Consider the following 15946-nt stretch of genomic DNA (forward strand, 5'->3'; position numbering starts at 1 on the left):
ATAATGATAATAATGATAATAATGATAATAATGATAATAATGATAATAATGATAATAATGATAATAATGATAATAATGATAATAATGATAATAATGATAATAATGATAATAATGATAATAATGATAATAATGATAATAATGATAATAATGATAATAATGATAATAATGATAATAATGATAATAATGATAATAATGATAATAATGATAATAATGATAATAATGATAATAATGATAATAATGATAATAATGATAATAATGATAATAATGATAATAATGATAATAATGATAATAATGATAATAATGATAATAATGATAATAATGATAATAATGATAATAATGATAATAATGATAATAATGATAATAATGATAATAATGATAATAATGATAATAATGATAATAATGATAATAATGATAATAATGATAATAATGATAATAATGATAATAATGATAATAATGATAATAATGATAATAATGATAATAATGATAATAATGATAATAATGATAATAATGATAATAATGATAATAATGATAATAATGATATTATTGCGGGCGTTAATAATTAGAGTTCACGCGCGGTAATACGACCGCAAGATAATGGTCGCATGACAACCGCATGACAACCTCAGAACAAATTTTTGGCTGTTGTCAAAGGTTGCCTTGAATTTTCAGCTGACTTTTTGGAAAATATTCAAAACAAACCAAGTTGACAGCCAAATCAACGCACAATTTCAGTTCAACTGGCTGATTTTTATACTGCGGTAGTTAGGCGGCAATAATTTCCTGTCACTCACAGCGGAGGAGAAACTTGAATTAATCTCGCAATAAGCAATAATAATGATAATAATGATAATAATGATAATAATGATAATAATGATAATAATGATAATAATGATAATAATGATAATAATGATAATAATGATAATAATGATAATAATGATAATAATGATAATAATGATAATAATGATAATAATGATAATAATGATAATAATGATAATAATGATAATAATGATAATAATGATAATAATGATAATAATGATAATAATGATAATAATGATAATAATGATAATAATGATAATAATGATAATAATGATAATAATGATAATAATGATAATAATGATAATAATGATAATAATGATAATAATGATAATAATGATAATAATGATAATAATGATAATAATGATAATAATGATAATAATGATAATAATGATAATAATGATAATAATGATAATAATGATAATAATGATAATAATGATAATAATGATAATAATGATAATAATGATAATAATGATAATAATGATAATAATGATAATAATGATAATAATGATAATAATGATAATAATGATAATAATGATAATAATGATAATAATGATAATAATGATAATAATGATAATAATGATAATAATGATAATAATGATAATAATGATAATAATGATAATAATGATAATAATGATAATAATGATAATAATGATAATAATGATAATAATGATAATAATGATAATAATGATAATAATGATAATAATGATAATAATGATAATAATGATAATAATGATAATAATGATAATAATGATAATAATGATAATAATGATAATAATGATAATAATGATAATAATGATAATAATGATAATAATGATAATAATGATAATAATGATAATAATGATAATAATGATAATAATGATAATAATGATAATAATGATAATAATGATAATAATGATAATAATGATAATAATGATAATAATGATAATAATGATAATAATGATAATAATGATAATAATGATAATAATGATAATAATGATAATAATGATAATAATGATAATAATGATAATAATGATAATAATGATAATAATGATAATAATGATAATAATGATAATAATGATAATAATGATAATAATGATAATAATGATAATAATGATAATAATGATAATAATGATAATAATGATAATAATGATAATAATGATAATAATGATAATAATGATAATAATGATAATAATGATAATAATGATAATAATGATAATAATGATAATAATGATAATAATGATAATAATGATAATAATGATAATAATGATAATAATGATAATAATGATAATAATGATAATAATGATAATAATGATAATAATGATAATAATGATAATAATGATAATAATGATAATAATGATAATAATGATAATAATGATAATAATGATAATAATGATAATAATAGTCAGTAGTCTGACAGGCGGGCTAACAGTGACAGTGCTTGGCTGATCGGAGCTTGCTTGCGCACTGAGTAAGCTCGGCCTCTTTCTGTGGTTGGACTTCAAACAGAGTGGACGTTGGTAAGCGTCCATCCCTCGCCTCAACGCCCGGGGCAACTCGTAGACGATCTGGCCAAACTCCACATTGGCGATCCTGCCAGGTCTACTAAAATTAGTAGTTCTGGAGGAAAACAATTTGTTGGTGGTCGTAGGAGTTGGCCCGAGTGTTGGTAGGCGTGAATTATAACAGTTTGGGCACGCTGGAACTGCCGCCTGGGAGCTTTGTTAACTTTTTTTCTGGCGTGCTGGGACTGCCACCGAGGCTCTCGTTACTTTCTACACTTGGACTGCCGCCTTCGTGTTCCGGTGCGCTGAGGAATCCGCCGAGGTAAATGATTCGGTCTTTAAAGTGATGGTTCGCGTACCACAGTGGCTCCCGGCGATTGGGAAGTGTTTTCTTATTCCCAGCGGCCTAAGTCAGCCGTCATGGATTTTGTTTTGTATAGTAAGGACGCGCTGGGACTGCCGTCAAAGGTTCTGTTTATTTCCGGCGCGCTGTGACAGCCGCCGTGGTTTTGTAAGGACGCGCTGAAACTGCCGTCAAATTGTTTGTTTAGTTCCAGCGCGCTGTGACAGCCGTCGAGGTTTAATATAGACGCACTGGGACTGCCGTCAAAATGTTTGTTTATTTCCGGCGCGCTGTGACAGCCGCCGTGGTTTTGTAAGGACGCGCTGGGACTGCCGTCAAAAATGTCTGTTCATTTCCGGCGTGCTGTGACAGCCGCTGAGGTTTGATAAGGACGCGCTGGGACTGCCTTCAAAATGATTGTTTATTTCCAGCGTAAGCGGATGATCATGGGCTCGATTCCCATCTACTCCAACCCTCATAGGATGAGGAAGTAAAACATCGATCCCGGCCATGGTTGTTGTTAGGCCGTTATGTCATTTCAGGTGTGGGAGTCGTCTCCCTGCTATGAAGATAAACAACACACCAAACCAAGCCTGCTCTGGCGGAATCGATGGCGGCGGTTGGACTTGCAATCCAAAGGTCGTCAGTTCGAACCCTAATGTGGAAAGTTCTTTGGAGTAGAAAGAGATTTGGGTGCTCTCCCAATCAAAGTGTTTGACTATTTCCGGCGCGCTGTGACAGCTGCCGAGGTTTTGGCACTACGCCCAGGGACTGCTGTCAAAAATGTTCATACTTGTCCGACGCGCTGAAACAGCCGCAGGTTGTATTTCAACGCACCGGGATTGTTGTCAAAATTGTGTATGTTATGATACGCGATGTTGTTCAATGTGTTTGTTTTGGTTTTTTGGTGACAGCCAGGGTCTGTATTGAATTCATGAATGTTAGATAGGATATACGCTGAAAATGTAATGTTTTTCGGAGTGATGAAACTTTCGCCGAAGATTATTGCACGATGGAAAATTTCTGTCGAAGATTTGTGCTTTCTTTTACCCTGGGTAAAAACGGAAAGTATCTTCTGCCTCATTTTACACGATATTTAAAGAGTTCTCCTTTCTGCTCTACAACCGCAAGATTATGAAGGTGTCAGTGCGGGGCTCGACATCCTCTCCACTTGCCCTAGCTTTAACATGGTAATTCTTTTACAATTTCGGCTGGACATAGACCACCCTGCCACGATTTATGATTGCAAATAGATTTGTCGTGTGCGAGGGGCGGGACAATAGTAAAAAATTAAATAATTTAATTAATTAACGGTCAAAATTAACAAATTAAGGCAAAATTAACTTTTGTTTACGACCAAAACAACGCCACCTCTTTTTACACCACATTGATTTGGCAGCTTGACATTGCGCGGGATATTTGTTGTTGTGTTTGGTCAAATTTTGTTTTGTTTTGATTGCGTATTTGCGTTAACCAAACAAAAGGGCATTGCTCGCCAGGAATCTGCTCCAACAAGCCAACTGGTTGAACTCCTGCCAGATGTACATCGCTTTTACTGCATCGTAAAGTACAATAATGCCAGTTCACTTGGAACTGTAGCGTTCCAGATCCAAACCTGCCTCCTGAACGTGGTCAACCGGATCCAGGCAGACAACGTCCTACATCATTTCCATCGACATGATTAACTCTGGAAAATTAGCTGACTCGTCCCCATTGGATGATCGCAAATGAATTCACGGGGCTTCGACAAATCGCCGTGTCTGGTTTCGAGTGCAAACTGGCCTCCAACCCTGCCTTCCCAACATTTACAGCACCGATTTCATGGATTTCGTCTTGGAAGAGCGCCTGCACCTGTACATCAACGAAGAAGCCATCGAAGACGATCCAGCGGACGTACGTTTTGTGACCGGATAACCCGGAATATGAGGATGGGCCAGGACCAAGAGCCAATTGTGGCGAATCATGTAACGATGTAAAATTACGTACGTGTTCCAGAGAAGTGGTTAGGACGGAAGATGCCTGCGAGAGCAGAGTTTTCGGTAAAATTATATGGGTAATAAAAAGCGAACACAAAAAAACAACAACCAAATCTTATTTTTATTTGTGATAATAAAAATGCATTTTCACCTCGCAACGTAATATCGACACAACACTAAAGAATATTATTCCGCTTTATTTTGATTTTGTCTAGTCCTAAGAAACAAGAATATTATTCCGCTTTATTTTGATTTTGTCTAGTCCTAAGAAACAATATTGAGAAGAAACTTCGGTTTGCCCTTTCAATCCTTCGGATTGCAGCACCGTTTTGTTCTCCAGCTTTTGTCAGGTACTTCACCATGCCCGGTTCAGAATCCTCAGCATAGGTTCCACCGTAATCATCCGCAACAACTCTGCCATGTGGGGTTCATGCTTAACATTCCAACGCCCAAGGCTCGAAAAAAGTTGGAACGGTAACTTCGACTCAATGGTTCTCTGTCATAACTCAACCAATCAAGATGATTCTTCTTTCCAGTGATTTGTTAGGATGTCTAGATGACTCTAGACTTTTGCAGAACTTAATTTGATCAAATCTGTAATTTTTGCGATCAAAAACATCGTTCCAACTTTTTTTTCGCGTGTAAAAAAAATTCGCCAAAAATTCCGCGGAGGCAGTCGTTTTTAAAAAAAGGTGGAACGATGTTTTCGGCCGCAGAAATTACAGATTTGATCAAATTGAGTTCTGCAAAGTTCTAGAATCATCTAGACATTCTTACAAATCAGTGGAAACAAGAATCGTCCCGATTGGTTGAGTAATGCCCGAGAACCAGCGAGTTGAAGTTACCGTTCCAACTTTTTTGGGAGGCTTGGGCGTCCGTGTAAGTTGGATATGCGTTGGGCGTTCCAGTGTTAAAGAAAAATTCTCCGCTTCGTCCATCTGGCACCGTTCCTCGTCCAAATTGTTCTGCCTCTTGCTTCGCTGCTGCTGCGTCCACCCATTCCCATTAAGCAACACGTCTGCATCAGCTGCTGCTTGTCCAGGTTCTTTTGAAAGGGCACCGCCCGCCCATCCGGCCTCGCCATCATCATCCACTAGCAAACGTCGTTCATTTCCGGTCGTTTCACCGCCTGCTTTATCACAACCGGTTCAATGGGACCGTCCAGGTCCTTTTTAGCGGAACAGTTATTCGTTTGTCGTGTGACCAGTTATCGGGCGGCCAGCAGTGCGACCACATTGTCGATGACCTGCCGCCGGAACGTGTACGAGTGTTGAGGTAGGAAATACACACGACACAAATCTTCTGCGGCAGGTCGTCCGCCTCGCTCGAATCTAGGCCGGTCACCTCGGTCAGCAGCCGGCTGATGGGCATCGTCCAGCGGGGACACTCGCGGGGATGTTCATGCAGGTAGGGCAGGATTTTGGCGTAGATTGTGTGCGATCCGGGCGCGGAACAGGTTGGGTTCATGCTTAAAGAATAATTCTCCGTTCCCCTCAGCAAAGCCATCGTTCTGGAAGTAAAATAATGATGCAAATGATGAATGCAAAATAATCTCTTCCGCCGGCAGCATCTACTATACCAGCGGATCACATCTTTTCTGCATTCTCCGAGGCATTCTCCGTAAATTTCACTTTATCCATCACCACTTTTTTTTCCAACGCTTCACGGAATCCAAACAAACTTGACAGTTGAGCGCGCGAAAGAGAAACAAACCAAACCAATGTTTAGAATGCAGGTGTGGCGCTGTCAGATGTCAAATGACGTGAGGTATTTAATTCCTTAATATATTAACTGCTAAAATTAATTCATTAAGGCCAATGACGCGCCCCTCGGTCGTGTGGTATATTTTAACCAAAGATCAAGCCAAAGATGTTGGTTGCCTATGTGAATTAACTGAAGCAAAAAAAAGCAAGAAGTGAAAAACCGGCTGTTGGTATGAGATACCGAGAGATCCGGAGTCGGTGGAGCCTCTCACCCCAGTTGGCCTGGGTTCGGTCCCAGTTCGGTCAGATGTAGGAGTCGTCTCCCTGGGAAACAACCTTCCTCAGTAGAGTCGCTGGTTGGTAATTAGACTTACAATCCAAATGTCCAAATGTTAGAATCCCGAGGCGGATAGGTGTAAAAAAAAGCGGTTTCGGGATTCGTATCAAGCCTTCGGACACGTAGTTTCGAGTAGGAATCTCGAAAAAATTCAGCTATTATGCCAAATCAGAAGTTGAACAAAATAAAGAATAAACATCAAAATCAAGGATATTGGGATCGGTAGTGTATTGGTTAGCGTTGTTGTCTCTCACCGCAGGCCTGGGTTCAATCCCAATTGACTCCGTTGGTATTTCTTGAGACGAGAAATTGTTGATCATGTTTTTTTCGTTGGATGGGAAAGTAAACGTCAGTATTGGCCTGGTTTACGTTTAGGCGGTGAGTCATTCCAGGAGCCAGGTCGTGTTAGGATTGAAAAGCCGCTTCTGCAGTTAGATGTAAAAACAATATGTTTCGGTGCTCTCGCAGTTCAAGCCTTTTTGGGATAAGGCCGAGAAGAAATCTAGATAACTAGATAGAAAATTGTGTGCGTTAAAAGAAGTTGCGCAATTCACCGGCTACGGACCGACACATGACGGGACTGGGAGATTCCGAGCGTCGTGGTGGTGCGAGAATCACCGACCAATGCATTGCTGCAATTGCAGGTGAAAAAAAAAATCAGCTGAGCTTAGAGGTGAAAACTCGTTCACCCGTTTTGCGTCATCTGTACTACGAACCACTTTTCATACGAAATTGAACGTCCGTCGAGGGTTTGAAGGACTTTTGAAAAAGCGACATCGTTGCAACGTTGGTTGATCTTATGTGGTAAAGGACCAGTAGTAAGGATTGGTGTCCATCTTGCACTTGCTTATGAGCACTATGGAAAAAATGCTTTCGGGGGAATTAAGACTAATAAACAATCGCTGAGGTATGAAGGGATGGAGGTAGTTACGAGCTTGAGTGGAGAGCAGGTCAATGTGGTCGGGATCAATCTAGAAAGAGATCCCCAAGGACTTCGAAAAAAAGGATCGATCACTGAAAGAATAGCTGAACTTTGCCAGACTTGAACGGGTGCAGGTTTTGCCTTGTTAGTGCAAGTTGATGTGTTTCGAGTACCGTCTGGCTCGGCAATATTAGATTCACTTAAAAAATGCTCAAAAATCAGGACTGGTTGTAAATGGGTTTCGACTAATGGTGTAATGCAGCGATTCTCAACCTTCTTCTAGGCTGGTACCCCCTGCCATGTAAATCAAGTAGGCCCGGTACCCCCGTTGAGAACCGCTGGTGTAATGGATTTCCAGTCCAGAGAACTGTGTGGTGTTCATATTATAGCGGTATATGCACTTCGGAAGGAATCAAGAAAAATTCGAAAGGCAGCAGCGGCAGTGAAAGCAAGCCAGAAAGGATGAAGAAAAGCTCCAAAAAAACGTTAACTCTTTTTTGTACTGTTGTTTGTAAACCATTTCTTGACCCTTTTCTTGGGAGGTGCGTATTGGCCCTTTGTATGAAACTTATTTGGCCAGTCTTCCTATTTAGGGGCATAACGCTTTATACCGACAATCGTCATCGGCAGAATGACAGCTACGAAGAGCGCGTCATTCAGCTGATGTTACTGTAACGAGCAAGAAGCTCGATTCAATGGAGTTGCTGTTCTGGGTGATTTTCTCGCTGGGATGTGGAATTCCACAAGATCATGAGTGCGATTTCCCATACCGGGATAGAGAAGTATATTTAAATAGAAAAAGCTCGGGAGTCAGCTATCACCAATAGTTGAATAGTCAGAGTTGGATATGATAGTGATTTGGATGCGACCGTCGGTTGATAAACACGAAGTTGACACGAAAGAATTCCGAGCTCGACACTCATACAGCCTGGCGAGTCGACGACACACGCTCTTTCTCTTTCACTTTCTTGTTTATGCGGGTAGGTGTGCTGACACCAATCATTTGAACACAGTCATGGGCCGAGTGATCGAAATTCGGTAGAATCCAAACGAACGAGATTTGCGCGAATGAAAGAGGGGCAACTAGTTGGTTAACGTCAAATGACTGTGTGAGCGGGGGCATGGTATCAAAGTCAGATGAACGTAGCGAAGTCGAAAAAGGAGCTCTGTCAACTGTCACAAAGAAAACATCGATTGTTTCCAAGCCCTTACTATGAGGAATCTGGGAGAAACCAGCAATGCTCAGACATTCTGCTGCGAACCCAGAATTTCATCGTAAAGTAGATCTGCTGGAGGAACGAGTTGAGTTCTCTGATTTCGAAATAACGGTCATGATGAGATGGTTTGGTTGAAATCAAGTGGCCATCAGAAAAAGTGTTCCAAACCAATGAATTCTGGATATCGATTAGATTATACTAGATTAGCTTAGATTAGATTAGATTAGGTTAAAATAAGTTTGATAGGATTAAATTAGATTAAATTAAGTGAGGGAAACGTCAGGGAAATAAGATGATAATAAGAATTTTAATTTAGAGCGAGGAAGTCGGTAGAGTCCTGAGTAGCTCATCGGGGAAACTTACGATAATTACAAAAAAAAACATTTTTTATACTTCTGAGCAGGGATTTTTTTTCTTGTTTTTTTCCGAGAGGAGAAGGGAGATATGGGGCACCGTAATGGTGTTTGTGGATGAGCCATAATAATCCCGCCCGCCAGTAGTCTGACAGGCGGGCTAACAGTGACAGTGCTTGGCTGATCGGAGTTTGCGTGCGCACTGAGTAAGCTCTGCCTCTTTCTGTGGTTGGACTTCAAACAGAGTGGACGTTGGTAAGCGTCCATTCCTCGCCTCAACGCCCGGGGCAACTCGTAGACGATCTGGCCAAACTCCACAAGGTGCAAAACGATCCAAGTTTATCCTGATTTTTGGTGATTTTACAAAAAAAGTATTTTCTTATATACGTCCTATATACCCCTTATATACTTTTAAGATCTACTGGGACCGCTACTAGGCAGTTGGACTAACAATCCAAAGGTCGTCAGTTCGAATCCCGAGGTGGATGGAAGCTTAGGAGTAAAAAGAGGTTTGCAATTGCCTCAACAAACAACCTTGTTTCGAGTAGGAATCTCACAATCGAGAACGCCAAGGCAATGCTGTAGAGCGAATAATTGGATTTGAGCATGAGCATGAGCATGAGAGATCACCCATGGTTGCCCCTCCGTTGCTGAACAGAACCGTAATATCCTTTCAGCACTACTGATTATAGGCTTCGACGATCTAGTGGTGTTTCCCTTATCAACAGCATGTATGAATGCGCTGAAAAGATAAAACACCATGATTGCTAAAGCTAGATCAGTTGCGAATAGGTAACAGTCATTGGCCACCAACGGCGCCCGCCATGTCAGTTTGTAGATCTAGATTTTAAAAGACGGGAATGTTAGTTAGCGCAGGATGCTACTAGGGCAGCTGATTTAGTCTGTGCTTACACCCCACAAGCGCCAGGAACCTGAAAATTTGTTAGTAGGGTAAGGTATTTGGTCAGGATTCACCACAGAAGATGATGATGCGACCCAAAATCAAAATGTTTGTTGAAAGGTATTACAGTATGGGTAATTCTCTACCAACTCACACGAAATCGGGAAAAGTTGCCCCGACCCCTCTTCGATTTGCGTGAAACTTTGTCCTAAGGGGTAACTTTTGTCCCTGATCACGAATTTGAGGTCCGTTTTTTGATATCTCGTGACGGAGGGGCGGTACGACCCCTTCCATTTTGCACATGCGAAAAAGAGGTGTTTTCAATAATTTGCAGCCTGAAACGGTGATGAGATAGAAATTTGGTGTCAAAGGGACTTTTATGTAAAATTAGACGCCCGATTTGATGGCGTACTCAGAATTCCGAATAAACGTATTTTCATCGAAAAAACACTAAAAAGTTTTAAAAATTCTCCCATTTTCCGTTACTTGACTGTAAAAATTTTGGAACATGTCATTTTATGGGAAATTTAATGTACTTTTCGAATCTACATTGTCCCAGAAGGGTCATTTTTCATTTAGAACAAAATTTTTCATTTTAAAATTTCGAGTTTTTCTAACTTTGCAGGGTTATTTTTAGAGTGTAACAATGTTCTACAAAGTTGTAGAGCAGACAATTACAAAAATTTTGATATACAGACATAAGGGGTTTGCTTATAAACATCACGAGTTATCGCGATTTTACGAAAAAAAGTTTTGAAAAAGTTACTTTTTGCGTTTCTCTTTGTTTCGTCGTCCGTGTCTGTCGCGGGTGACCATGAACGGCCATGATCGACGACGACCAACTTTTTCAAAATTTTTTTTCGTAATATCGCGATAACTCGTGATGTTTATAAGCAAACCCCTTATGTCCATATATCAAAATTTTTGTAATTGTCTGCTCTACAACTTTGTAGAATATTGTTACACTCTAAAAAATAACCCTGCAAAGTTAGAAAAAACACGAAATTTTAAAATGAAAAATTTTGTTCTAAATGAAAAAATGACCCTTCTGGGACAATGTAGATTCGAAAAGTACATTAAATTTCCCATAAAATGACATGTTCCAAAATTTTTACAGTCGAGTAACGGAAAATGGGAGAATTTTAAAACTTTTTAGTGTTTTTTCGATGAAAATACGTTTTTCGGAATTCTGAGTACGCCATCAAATCGGGCGTCTAATTTTACATAAAAGTCCCTTTGACACCAAATTTTATCTCATCACTGTTTCAGGCTGCAAATTATTGAAAAACACCTCTTTTTCGCATGTGCAAAAATGGAAGGGGTCGTACCGCCCCTCCGTCACGAGATATCAAAAAACGGACCTCGGATTCGTGATCAGGGACAAAAGTTACCCCTTAGGACAAAGTTTCACGCAAATCGAAGAGGGGTCGGGGCAACTGCTGTGTGAGTTGGCGGAGAATTACCCGTATGTAAAAAAAGTATTTACACCCCTTGGGCACTATGCACATTTTGTGATGAAACATGTAAACAATTTAATGTTGACATAAACCTAGTACTACGTTTTGTTCAGAAACTCATGCCGAACATTTTGCTGCAAAAAGCTCATGAAAAGATGTTTTCTATAAAAAGTTATATAACAAATACTATTACAAAAATAAAAAAGATGCAAAAAAAGTTTGTACACCTTTCGAAAAATTAACATAAATAAAGTTATTTGTTGACAAATCACCATAAATCCAGTCTCCCAACTCCAAATAGGCATCCTTGACTGATTAAAAAAATAATTTGGATTGAATATAAAGTTTACTAATTACTTATTATAAAAGTTTATATAAATCTGGAAATTCTAAATAAAACTTATCTAAACTTAATTTTGCAAACTTTCAATTTAACTAAATGTCAATATATTACCATAGAATTGCTAAATAAACATTCTGGAGTGGGTATAACACCGTTTTGGGGGTCTTTGTATCGCTAGAATAGATTTTTCGTTGGAATTTCGTACCAACCCGGAATTACGTCGTCGAAAAATCCGCCGGCATCTGAACCGGTCCACAATTCACAAGTTAACCTATGTGGCATCGGAAAGGGCATAAAATTTCCGATCTTTTGATACCCAGACATCTAGGTTTTCTATAAAACCCACGTTTTTAAATACCTAGGCAAAAACGTTGTTATGGTTTCGTTTGAGCAATCTGCCAAAAATGTATGGAATTTCGTAATTTTTGTTCTCGTGGATCAAACTTACTTTTTGCCCAGGTATTTAAAAACGTGGGTTTTATAGAAAACCTAGATGTATGGGTATCAAAAGATCGGAAATTTTATGCCCTTTCCGATGCCACATAGGTTAACTTGTGAATTGTGGACCGGTTCAGATGCCGGCGGATTTTTCGACGACGTAATTCCGGGTTGGTACGAAATTCCAACGAAAAATCTATTCTAGCGATACAAAGACCCCAAAACGGTGTTATACCCACTCCAAAATGTTTATTTAGCAATTCTATGGTAATATATTGACATTTAGTTAAATTGAAAGTTTGCAAAATTAAGTTTAGATAAGTTTTATATAGAATTTCCAGAGTTATATAAACTTTTATACTAAGTATTTAGTAAACTTTATATTCAATCCAAATTATTTTTTTAATCAGTCAAGGATGCCTATTTGGAGTTGGGAGACTGGATTTATGGTGATTTGTCAACAAATAACTTTATTTATGTTAATTTTTCGAAAGGTGTACAAACTTTTTTGCACCTTTTTATTTTTGTAATAGTATTTGTTATATAACTTTTATAGAAAACATCTTTTCATGAGCTTTTGCAGCAAAATGTTCGGCATGAGTTTCTGAACAAAACGTAGTACTAGGTTTATGTCAACATTAAATTGTTTACATGTTTCATCACAAAATGTGCATAGTGCCCAAGGGGTGTAAATACTTTTTTTACATACTGTATGTATTACTCTCAAGGCAAGCAATCGGATGCTGCGGATGAGACATTTCCCGTTTATCTGTTGTTAAATTTTAAATGAAATGGTTTAGTCTTAGACTGCCGGCTGTGGAAAGATAGAACCAAAATCATTTGAAATTAATGAATGAAGGATTGATCAGTGCAATTTTTAACTTGAGATGATTGTACGAGTTTTAAAAGATTGATGTTTAGTGAGGTACTGATTAACGTTGCGAACGACGAGTTACAATGTTTATCGAGCTGAAATGGTATGATAGGGTTTTGTTATTGTTGCACACCGACGACGGACGCGAAAAATTTTGCGGCCCGACGAAAAGGCATCGCAAATCGAACTGGCTAACTGTCATCGGGACAGCCAAAGCCAGCCGCACCTTCACACGCATACACGCACGCGAAAGAAAAAAACGAAAAACACACTGCGACGAACGCGAAAATGTTTGCGACCCGACGAAAAGGCATCGCAAATTGAATTGTAGAGCGAATAATTGGATTTTGATACTTTTAAGTATTTTAACCGATTTCATTTCATTGCATAGTTAATAATTCATCAGGACCAACTGAGATCTTCTTGCACCCTTCGACAAAGTTGTAGGAAATTAGGTTTCCTACAATAATCTCACACTTGAACAAAACCACCTGCTGCTAAAATTCTGAAGCGATGATTTCCTCATGTATTTTCACGGTTTTTACCATAGAAACTTCAACGATAAAATGCGACCTCTTAACCTTAAGGGGTTACATACATTTAAATCGGCAAAAATGACAGAGGTTGGTTTGAGCACGAACTTAATTTTTTTCAAAATCTGTTTCAAGTTTCATTAAAATATACATTTTCAACTATTATCAAAACAAATTTGAAGACATTTGGTTGTATCATTGCCGAGATATAGCTATTTGAAGTTAGCAGTTTCAAAAAACGGGTGCCACGATATCTCAACACTGCTTTGACCAAATTGGCTCAAAATTTTGGTGAAGACTCGTTAAACCGGTCCTGTGTGCATGACGAAGGCCGATTTTCAAAAAGTTTATTTGAAAAAAAGATAAAAATATTTCTATGTTTTTCATATAAAAAATTACCAGTTTTTGATTTTTGTATTTTTTCTAAATGCAAAATTTCAAAATCGGGCTTCGTCATGCACACGGGATATGTCTTGGGAGTCTTCACCCAAAATTTCAGCCAATTTGGTCCATCCCATCTCGAGATATCGTGGCACCCGTAAATCAACTTGGTGTTTAGAGAAAAACGCTCAGAAAGTTAGACAGTTGGCTTTGCGCATGGCAAAATATTGAGCGTAAATCGTCTCTTACTCAGTTTAAACATGAAATATCTTCATGAAACTTTCAGGAGTGGTTGAAAATCATCTTTTAAGTGGTTTTAATACATTTTCTGTAATATGAAATTTTGTAATTTTCTACATGTATGTAACCCCTTAACCGATTTGGCTCAAAATTGGCACAGTTACTTATTTTTGCCTAAAGCATCTCTTCAGATTTTCCAAAAAAATTGTCAACCTAGTACATCACCTTTTAATCTTTTATGAGCATCACAGGTTTGGCTGATACAATACTTGCCTACCAAGTGCTAATTCTTTTTGACAATATTTAAAATGGAACTTAAAAAAAACCAGTTGTCCCCATTCACCCCATTTCAACGGCTTTTTAGAACCGATTTTTTTAGAACACGTGCAAATATTGTACTATTAAATTTAACGATTTCTTTGTTTTTTTTTCAGAATCTTAATGCTACTTAATAAACGGCAACTGGAGAAGCTTAAAGAACAATGGTGGAAAAATGATGATATACAAAGTAAATGCGAAAAACCAGATGACCAATCAGATGGAATCTCAATCCAAAACATCGGTGGTGTTTTTATTGTGATTTTTGTTGGAATTGGAATGGCGTGTATAACTTTGGTATTTGAGTTTTGGTATTACAAATACAGAAAAAATATAAAAATAGTAGATGTAATGGAAGCTAACGATGAGAACAGTCGTGTTAAAAATTCAAATTTAAAGATACCTAATTTGAAACAGGAGTTTGGTAATCTAGGTGAAATCAAAAACGATTCAGGACAAAACGTTTTAAAGACCAGAACGCTTAATTCTGAAACTAACAATTTCAAATCCCGGTTCTAAAAGGTTTTATAGAAAAATATCAAACGTAAGCACTTAAGTGGTAACAAAATAGTAGTTAATGCAATAAGTTGCAAAAAGAAGATTTTTTTCAGCACGAGTCATACATTTATTAATCCAACGAGGTTCACCGAGTTGGATAAATATGACAAGTGCTGAAAAGATCAACTTTTGCAACGAGTTCCATACAACATTTTTTGCAATTCCGAAAAACACCCTTTGACAGGAATTATAAGTCAAATGTTCATGTATTTTGTCAATTAACCGTTTAAAACAAAATAATGTTGAAAAGTAGAACTTTTCAGCATTTATTTTGAAATGTGTTGCTATTCGATTCTGTTATTTTTGGTAGAGAAAAGTAGGCTATTTCGTCGTTCAAGAATGACAGGAAAAGTAAGTAGTTTCACAACGGAATTGCCAAAAAAGTACTTTTGAAACGTGCATGTGAGGAATAAAAAATAAGATCGTAAACACAAAAATATCTTAAATGCAATAAATATTAAGAAAGGCATATAATGACGAAGTTTGTTGATCACAAAACAATCTCTTAAAAATAAAGTTGATCTTTTAGAGAAGTTTTTCAAATACGGTTATCGTAATGTTTGTAACAATAACCATAAAGTTAGGTACCATGACATATATTAAAATTATTTGATTATACTATAATGGAGCACCGGATTCTAGTGGTAGAAATGATGGTTCTCCCATAAGGAATACATTGTAGAAAAAAGCAAAAACTGCTCGAATGGAAGTGCTCCATTGACTGATATTCAAAGATCTTGAACTAAAGGCATATA

At 36.9% G+C, this 15946-nt stretch overlaps 1 protein-coding gene across 7 annotated transcripts in view; it reads left to right on the forward strand.

The window, feature by feature from the left end:
* LOC6053318 (ionotropic receptor 25a) overlaps positions 1 to 15196 on the forward strand; it is a 424911-nt gene extending 409715 nt beyond the window's left edge. For 6 of the 7 annotated variants that reach the window (XM_038256991.1, XM_038256989.1, XM_038256990.1 and 3 more), the window contains one exon: positions 14750 to 15196. In XM_038256991.1, coding sequence (XP_038112919.1) covers positions 14750 to 15152 — 403 coding nt within the window. In that variant the 3' untranslated portion in view covers positions 15153 to 15196. The remainder of the gene's footprint in view (positions 1 to 14749) is intronic. The other variant, XM_038256997.1, reaches the window with a different exon arrangement.
* The last annotated feature ends 750 nt before the right edge of the window (positions 15197 to 15946 follow it).

This window comes from Culex quinquefasciatus, chromosome 2 (assembly GCF_015732765.1).
Source record: "Culex quinquefasciatus strain JHB chromosome 2, VPISU_Cqui_1.0_pri_paternal, whole genome shotgun sequence".
Lineage (NCBI taxonomy): Eukaryota > Metazoa > Arthropoda > Insecta > Diptera > Culicidae > Culex > Culex quinquefasciatus.